At 36.9% G+C, this 9,208-nt stretch overlaps 1 protein-coding gene across 2 annotated transcripts; it reads left to right on the top strand.

Moving 5' to 3' along the window:
* Positions 1-797: 797 nt before the first annotated feature.
* On the top strand, positions 798-8,906 carry LOC131161762 (cyclin-A1-4-like). 2 transcript variants are annotated; one of them, XM_058117720.1, is made up of 12 exons: positions 798-920; positions 1,021-1,269; positions 4,858-5,260; positions 5,483-5,616; positions 6,692-6,784; positions 7,016-7,149; positions 7,281-7,356; positions 7,429-7,505; positions 7,608-7,641; positions 8,149-8,298; positions 8,382-8,516; positions 8,611-8,906. In XM_058117720.1, exons 2-12 carry the CDS (start codon positions 1,066-1,068, stop codon positions 8,680-8,682), a joined length of 1,512 nt encoding a protein of 503 aa, XP_057973703.1. In that variant the 5' UTR covers positions 798-920; positions 1,021-1,065; the 3' UTR covers positions 8,683-8,906. The 2 variants fall into 2 exon arrangements, with proteins under 2 accessions (XP_057973703.1, XP_057973702.1); XM_058117719.1 differs by having other exon boundaries at positions 8,382-8,906.
* Positions 8,907-9,208: the final 302 nt, after the last annotated feature.

Here is a 9,208-nt window from a genome sequence, read left to right as displayed (position 1 = left end):
AGTCTAACATAAAATATCATCTTCAAGAATGCATCTACAAGTAATAAAGTTTTCAAAAGTTTTCCTTCAAAAGACAGATGATTTTCAAGTAGTTTCATATGTACTTACAAAATAATTATGAGTAATAGTAGACATCGGGATGTCGTTCACGTGTTACCATATCAACAAAAGAGATAGTTAAAGCATGTTGATCCCCATCAACCTACCATGTTTTCCCCACATATTTGCCCAAGAAAATAATAAAATAAAAATATCTAAATAGTTTAATGATATACGAGCCGCGCAAATAAATAAAGAAATAAAAATTTTAAAATAAAAAAAAATGCGATGATTAAGTTAACAAAGGCTGCCTTCCATTCTGAGGGTTCAAGTTACCGAAATTTGGATGGTGTGGGACCCCCGCTTGTCTTAGACAGATTCGACACTCGTGGAGCAGAACGGAGCCTTCGAATTCGAATTCAAACACAAATAACTAACAACACTGCCCCGTCACTTAAAATGCTCACTGACCAGTTAAAGTTGCGAACAAACGAAAAAGGTCAGCCATTGACGTCTTTCCGTGAGATGTCATTGGTCGCCGTCATTGAATGTCTTCGTGGCCGCCTGTGACGATAGTTTCGTTACAGAGAAAAGGCCCGCCGCGCAGCTCCTGTCCCCACCACGCGGCCAACAATTTCTGAGCCGATCCGATGCTCAATATCGCTCCATGCAGAAGCAACGGTCAGGATCTCTGCAATTCAAATATCTTATTCCCCGCTCCTAACCCCCCAGTAATAAATAACATTAATAAAAATGAAAATTAAACGATACGCTTCTCTCTCTCTCTCTCTCTCTGTAAAACCCTGCAAATCTTTCAAAATCTCTGAATTGGAGACAACCACTAAACCCTGATTCCTTCAAGAAGATTCGCCATTGAGGAGGTTTGATCCATTTACTATATTCATCCAGAATGCTTTTACTTGTCTCCGTGATTTTCGATCACTAAAGAAACTACAAAATTCGATTTCCACTTTCTTGCAGGGCAATTGAGGTTTGGGGTCTTCTCTATCCATAATCGCTCTGGAAATGCCGCCGAATCGCAATCGCCAGTCATCCCTCTCAGCATCATCGACGCTGAGGAGGCCTTCTGCTTCAGAGAATGCCGGCAAGAAGGTTACGGCGACGATACCGCCGCTGGCGAAGAAACGACCCGCTCTGAGTAATCTAACGAACCAAAAGAATGGCCCCAAGATTGCAGTGCGGACATCTGGTGTTGCATCCGCCGCCATAGTGAGTCTTTAACTGTACTCACATGCTTCCCTTTCCTATTTTAACGACAATAACTCAGACCGGAAATAATTTTGTTTGATGCTTAATTGTTGTTTGTTTTGGGTATTGTCCCTTTTGGAAGTGATTCTGTTGAACTAGATTACTATCTGTGGTCTTTTTCATTTAGATTTTGTATTTTATAGGTTTTATGTTTTGGGTAATTGGTGAACGATTATTATGCCTTTTCCCTTTCTTGAATATATTATGAATGCTCGTTTTATATTTTTGAAGATTATTGAGATTGTTTTGAGCGGATAAACTGTCAAGATATTGTGAGTGTTCAATTATGGGGACATGCGGCGCTGCGCCCTGCGGGTGAAGTGAGCACACCTAGTTACTGAATTAGTGAGTGAATTAAACTGATTTTCACGATTGCAGAAGTTTAACAATGTTATAATGTCTAGGTAACCAGCCCTCAATGTAGCTTTTTTTCTTTTTTTCAATATATATATATATATTCTAAAGTTTCTTGGGGTTGGGGATTGGGCAGAGAGGGACTTGAAACACAACATCTGTGAGTAATACTCATATGTAGGTAAATTTATCTAAGATTTATTAGTTTTTTTTTTTTATTTTCTTTTTCATTCCATAAGATAGTGTTTTTTTTTTTTTTTCAAAGAAGGCAAGTTGAGGAATATATTAAGCAATAGGGAAGATTACAAACATCAGAAATTACAAACAGCCAAAAAGATGGGACTACGGACTATAGACCTTACAAAGAAGATTACAAACCTTATAACAACATAAATTTTAAAAGTTTTTGAGCCTTTACATCAGCTATCTCAAGAAGAATCCCTTAACAGAGCCTTGCATTTCTAGCTTCCCCAATTCTCTGCATTCTCTGCAGAAAGCAAATAATGCAGAATCGCGAGCTCCCAGAGAAGGTACCTTCTGAAGCTCAGAAACCCTAACATCTGAAGGCCTTTGAACTGTAAATTTTCCAAGAGATTTTGTAATAAATTTTAAATGAAAATGGGCAGCTAAAGAACAAGCGACCCTGAGTCTCATTTTCAGCCTTACACAAGATTTTGAATTCTCTATTTTCTCCCACTTCTTCAGCTTATCTAGGGTGGAAATTCTTCTCAGAAGAACTAGCCAACATATTAAAGAATGCTTTGCAGGCAACAAAAAGACAAATTGAAGAAGCCCAAGTAACCTCTGGGTTCTTCCTCAAATGATTCCAAGCAGACCAGCTGAAAGTAATAAGAACCAGTAGAGCTAGGTTCTGCTACAGACTGAGTTGGAAGATAATCCCGATGAATCTTTTATTCAATTTTTACAAGAAGATATCCTCAGCCAGACCCAAGCACACTTGTCATAATTTCTGCAGCTTCGGCATTTCTAGGATTGCCCAAAATCATGAAAAATTCTAGAACCATATGAAGAATTTAGTGGACTAGCAGAGTGCCAGTTATAAAAAATAAATAATGAAGTAGATTTTCCATTTTCAAACCGGCTTTTAATACATGGATAAATCTCATCCCCAGCATTTAGAATATTTTTCCTAGTCCATGTACAGTTTTGAGGAACTTTAAGAGACCAAAAGCTTTTACCTGTAAGCTTTTTACTAGGATCCATATCACCAATGGAAAGGATTTAAATGAACAGATTTCCAAATTATTCTGAAAACAGAGGTTTTGTTGAGTTCATAAACTAGCAAACCAAGCTTGTTGAGAATTCCACTTGTAAGTTTGTCCCACATTGAAAATTTGAGTGGATGATGAGTGCTTATATACATGGTTGGACCCAAGACCCAATAGGCTTAAACTTTTAGGTCAAGTTGGTGTTCACCCATGTGTATCAAGCCCACTCATGGGCTCCTTCGGTACTAACAAGTGGTATCAAAGCCGACGGTTCGTAACTTTGGGTGAGTGATATCGTAAAAAGTTGAGATGTGAAGCTAATTCTCTTGACGCGTTATAAGTTGGAAGACCAAGTGTGTGATTGAGGCCAATAAAGATTGTCTAGGTTGGGGATGGATCTGAATAGGATCAAGACGTGAGAGGTAGGATTGGTTCAGAGGCACGCGGAATGCAATCCGATGCACGTAAGGCACTGGTGGTAAGGCTCACTTGCGCAACTGTTGGGGAATTGGATTTATTCCCATAAGGGAGACGGTTTCCGTTCAAGGGGGAGTAGTTGGAACTCACAAGTGAGGGGGAGATTGTTGAGAATTCCACTTGTGAGTTTGTCCCATATTGGAAAATTTGAGTGGATGATGGGTGCTTATATACATGATTGGGCCTAAGACCCAATAGACTTAAGCTTTTGGGTCAAGTTGGTGTTCACCCATGTGTATCAATTCCACTCATGGGCTCCTCCGTTGCTAATAAAGCCCTCTTTAAGTACAAGGTTTGGAAACATTGGACCAATTTTGTTTGCAACTAGATGTATTCCAATCATTTGCTCTCCATAAGAAAAGCTTTGAGCTTTTGTTCAAGGTCCACCACACATCTTCAGGGAGGACAAGAGCTGAGCAACAGCAACCATGAATTCTGCAACACTCACTCAATCAACTGCAATCTACCAGCATAAAAGGCATATATCTATGCATCCATATGCAGAAATTCTATCAACAAGAAGGTCGCAATCGGCGTTGTGTACTCTTTCTAAACAAATTGGTTGCCAAGGTGCTTTACTGGAGTGAGCATGCAGAAATTCCCATATTTGAATCATATATTGCTTTGTGGAGAGAGTAATATGGGAACTAAAAAATTCGAACTTAGCTGGGTTTGAACCCAGAGCATTCTTAATGCTGGTAGCTGAAGAAATAACACCATGGGCAAACATTAAAAGGTCATCTGTTAAGCACAAATTTCTTATGCCAACTTTCTTTCATTTGTTATGGTTCTCAAGATCACATGAAGAAACACCAAGAAGCTTTTCAGCTATATCCAAAGTCCCAGTTTAAAAATTAAAACCTGCATGGAGATTGGCCATGTAAGAGTTAGAGATTAAGAATCAATCTACAGAAGATTATTCAAGATCAGCAGTGTGAGGTTCAATTGTTACTGGCTTTTAAATTGTTATTGTTATTTTGATAATAGGAAAACAAGGCTTGTATATGTATACACTAATAAAATTTTATAATTTTTCTAGTTCTCACTGAACAATACTCAGAAATCTGTCTTTTACATTTACCGAGTATTATCTCGACAAAAAAAAAGAAGATATATTCATCAACACTTTTGCAGTTTTATAAGTTTATTTCCATCTCCAAAATTATTATATTTGATAGATGCATAAGATCTGCAGGAATTCAGGATATGCTATGTGTATGTGTTTCTATATTTGCATCTTTATCTATCTTCTTCGGGGTTAGAGATAACCACATTTATAGTTCCATTGACTAATGTATGCATTCAAAAATATAGTTTTTTCCTTCAAAAGAACATGAAAAACTAATGGAATGCATTCAGAAATATAGTTTTTTTCCCTTCAGAACAACATGAAAAACTAATTGGAATGATATGATTCTAACCTGGGATAATCACTAGGATATTCTGCATTTTAATCTTTCACTTAGTTTTGAAATTTCCAACTCTGAAGGTGCCATGTGCTGCAAAAATTGTCAAATTGAAGAAAGGGTCATCTACTTGCATTAACGATAAAAGCCTCTCAGAGAAGACTCTTCTTCCATCTTTGAATGTGAAGCCAACCCGTGGTGCTTCTTGCAAGGATACTTCTTTCCTGAAGACTGATCAAGCTGCAGCTGCTGTATTAGCCCTCCCTGCTCAAAACGTGGATACTGCCCATGATGTTTGCAGCAAATTGGATACTTCTCCAATTCAATCCGATGGTTCAATTTCTTTGGATGAGACTATGTCTACTTGCGAGTCTTTGAGAAGTCCAGAATTTGAGTATATAGATAATGATGATGCTTCAGCAGTTAATTCTATTGAGAGGAAGGCATCAAATAGTCTCTACATATCTGAGCAAGCAGAAGTAGCAGGTCTTCCCTGCCTCAAAAAATTGAAACTTCATATATCCAATTCATTTATATCTATTATTTGTTTCCTTTTTTTTTTTTTGAATAAGCTGAAGAGGAGTTTAATGACATTTTCACATTTTCACATTTTCAGTTAATAGTTTGCCATAAAAATGTTGGGCCATAATACATTTCCTTGCTGAACTTCATTACTGCAAAGCTTAGTTCTTGTTTTCGTGATCTCAGGGGGTAGCAAGAGAGATATACTTCAGGGGATGGAAACACTTGACAAAATTGTTAAAATTGACAATAATTTTGTAGACCCCCAGGAGTGTGCAACCATTGCCAGTGACATCTACAAGCACCTGCGTGCCTCTGAGGTTCAGCATTTTGTTTATACTTATGTAGATGCCATCTATTACACACATCATTCACATAGTGCTTTTAAACAGGCAAACTTTCCAGAATAGTCATTTTCGTGGTGCATGGAATGTGATATCAGCTTTATTTGAAATTTGCTAGCAATTTTATAGGCAAGTCTAGCTGACACATACATTACAGGTGAATGTATTTAAGTAGGTTCTAAGTCATAACAGGATGAAAATCGCATATGCAGTTAGCTTATTTTTGCTTATTCAAGTGAAACATAATTTTCTTGCCAGTCATTCTGGTTCTGTGGGGTTGATATATTTCATTATATTATGTCTAAAGTAATTTCAATTATTATGATTTGAAATGAAAACACTAAACCAAAATAGTTAGATACTCAATGACTTTAACTTTGCAACTGCATAAATCTATTTTCTCAATAAAATCTTCTTTAGTTATAATTATTTCCTGGCTGAACAGATTAAGTATGCCATTGGTATTGAGTTCCCTTGCTACAAAAAAATTATGGAGCTTTCTGTGATTTACATGTACTTGCGCACTTAAAAAGTTGAATTTATTTAGTGAGTATATATTTGAAGTCTGTTCAGTCCTTCAGAAAATTATATGTCATTGAATACTGTTAATGTTACTTTACCTTCTTGGACACTTCATTGATGTTATCATAACAGATATTTTTACCTTAAGATGAAAAATTTTGGGCCTATTTTCCCATATTGTACAATATGTTCTGTGATGAAAAAATGCCTAGATAAAAGTCTAGTAGACGGTGGTTTGCTTACTAGAGAAATGGTATTTCGGTGAAGCACTAAGCTGACAACAGCCTGGTTCTAGGAACCTTGTTGAAGGTTCACTGGATGGTAGATCAGTTGGAGGAGTCTCTTTACTTTTATTAGTTTTGCATGAAATATGAGCTCCCATATACAAACACTACAATTGCTGAAATGGGAGACAAGTTCTGGATGGTTCAACATGCAAAGTTAATTATTGTAATAGACATTTTCTTAGTTTTTCAATTTTGTCTCTCTTTATGTTTCTTGCAATTCATTCATACCCTTGAATTTTCAGATACGGAAAAGGCCCTCATCTGACTTCATGGAGAGAGTTCAAATTGACATTAATGCTAGCATGCGTGCTATATTGATTGATTGGCTTGTAGAGGTAAATTGCAGTATAACTACAATATTTTCAGGAAGGATTTTTTCACAACGCATTCCAAGTATATTCGAAATCATCACCCAGACACCCAGTAATATTTTTATTTTATAACACTACTTCATAGATTATAAGTGTCCTGTTTGGCAATATTGTTATATAATCTTCTAACCTCCATAAGAATGCCTTTATATTTTTCTTCCAACTTGTGATGTTAATTTCCAATTTGTACTGCAGGTAGCTGAAGAGTACAGGCTTCTACCTGACACATTATATTTGACTGTAAACTACATAGATCGTTACCTTTCTGGCAACGCAATGAACCGGAAACAGCTTCAATTGCTTGGCGTTGCCTGCATGTTGATTGCTTCGTGAGAACCAATACCTCCCTTGCTTGTTCACTTTCTCTCCCTCTCCTCCCCTCCCCCCCCCCCCTCCGCCCCACCTCTTTAAATGTTTACTTTGGAGTATAATAAGAACTCAAAAATGATAACATTGCCAGAAAATATGAGGAGATTTGTGCACCCCAGGTTGAAGAATTCTGTTACATTACGGATAATACATATGTGAAGGAGGAGGTTTGGATTCTTCTTTTAAATCTTTCTATATTTTTCAAACTGTGCAAACATTGAACAATTTTGTTTTCGCAGGTTTTGCAAATGGAATCTGCAGTGTTGAATTATTTGAAGTTTGAAATGACAACTCCAACAGTCAGATGCTTTTTGAGGTAATTGGCCAGGTTTAAAACTTTTATATTCTTATTAAATATCTCGACAGCAGTTTTTTTATGTTGTTCAAGGTGTTGACTTTAGTTCACTGGCATATCTAGGCGATTTGTTCGAGCTGCTCAAGGCATTAATGAGGTATCTGTCTTGTGTTTCCAGTATTTTTGCGTGTTTTTTTCCTCTGCTACTATGTATAGGGTTCCACGAAACATTATTTTCTTGTCATTGCAGTTAGTTTTTTTTTAACAGCTATATTTCCAGTGGCAGAACTTAGCTTTAGTGTTTTGGGCAGGGGCATGATGTAAAATTTTATTTACTTGGAAGGGATGCTAATATAATTTCTTTTAAAATCCATCACTCTAAAAGAGGAAAAACAAAGGATTTTAATTTTTTTGGGAGGTAGCTCAACTCCGGGGTGTTTCTAATTTTATTTACACTGGAGTTCAAAGAAATATCATATATTTCAAAATGACTGTAATAGTGAATAGTACTATAATGAAGACCCAAGTGGTGGTTAGTGCCATTTGTAATGCCATTTTATGTGTTATCAATTACCTTTAAAATGCCTTGTTGCTGAGGTATCTACTGTCAACCAGATTCTGAAACCTCGATTCTCTGTGGTGTTCTTATTTTCCCTTTTTCCAGGTTCCATCACTGCAGTTGGAATGTTTGGCCAATTATATTGCAGAGTTATCACTCCTAGAGTATAGCATGCTTTGTTATGCCCCATCTCTAATTGCTGCTTCTGCCACTTTCTTGGCCAAATTTATACTCCTCCCATCTAAGAAGCCTTGGGTGCGTGCTTTAAACATATTAGAAAGATACATTTTTTTTGCCACAAATATGTAATTCTCAGTCCTGTTTCTGCACTCTTGCAGAATTCTTCCTTGGTGCATTACACACTCTACCAGCCCTCAGATTTGTGCGACTGCGTTAACGCACTACATCGCCTATACTGTAACAACCATGGTTCTAGTTTACCTGCAATTAGAGAGAAATACAGTCAGCATAAGGTAAGACATCTCTCTCTTGTAATTATTTTGATTTTGCTTAAATCTGTACCACTTGATAAATCAGAGCCTACTGATGCTTTTCTTTTTGCATCAGTACAAAACCGTGGCAAAGAAGTACTGCCCTCAATCAATACCTCTGCAGTTTTTCCATGATCAGTGTAATTAGATGCTTGCACAAGTGTTCACAGCATATATGCTGTGTTTGTATTGAGCCAACTGATGCAGTACCTTCTTACAAAATCTTAGGCGTGGAATTTTGCCTTAAACAGTTTTTGTGCTTACTGTTGGGGTTAGAGCAGGCTTTTCACATGTACAATTGGTTGTCTAGGATTTTTTTTTGAGTTTTTTAATGTACAGAATACTTTCATTTAATGCATGGTGTTTCTTTTCCTTCTTGGTTTCAGCGCTAGTGTGAAGTTGGAAATTAAATTTTTTTTTTGCAGAAAGATATTACAATTGAGGCATCAAAGAATCTCTTCCGTATAAAATTTGATCAAAGCTTTGTTGTGTATGTTAAATTGGCCAGTGGATAGAAAACCAGCCAGGATGCAATTGGGGCCATTTCTTTTTCTTTTTTATTTTTAAATTGACCAGTGGATTGAAGACCAGCCAGGATGCAATCATGTACCACAATTGTAGTTCATTACCTTTGGTCTTAGGGCTATGACTTGCTGTCAAGGAAGACTCATGAG

This window comes from Malania oleifera, chromosome 8, assembly GCF_029873635.1.
Source record: "Malania oleifera isolate guangnan ecotype guangnan chromosome 8, ASM2987363v1, whole genome shotgun sequence".
Classification (NCBI taxonomy): domain Eukaryota; kingdom Viridiplantae; phylum Streptophyta; class Magnoliopsida; order Santalales; family Ximeniaceae; genus Malania; species Malania oleifera.
The sequence above is the reverse complement of the archived record's forward strand: the minus strand, read 5'-3'. Positions and strand labels throughout refer to the sequence as shown.

Excerpts from the sequence above, each read along its gene's own strand:
- LOC131161762 (XM_058117719.1), top strand. The coding sequence starts at position 1,066 with ATGCCGCCGAATCGCAATCGCCAGTCATCCCTCTCAGCATCATCGACG. Across the intron at positions 5,261-5,482 it reads TGAGCAAGCAGAAGTAGCAG|GGGGTAGCAAGAGAGATATA; the intron begins GTCTTCCCTGCC and ends TCGTGATCTCAG. Across the intron at positions 7,150-7,280 it reads GCCTGCATGTTGATTGCTTC|AAAATATGAGGAGATTTGTG; the intron begins GTGAGAACCAAT and ends TAACATTGCCAG.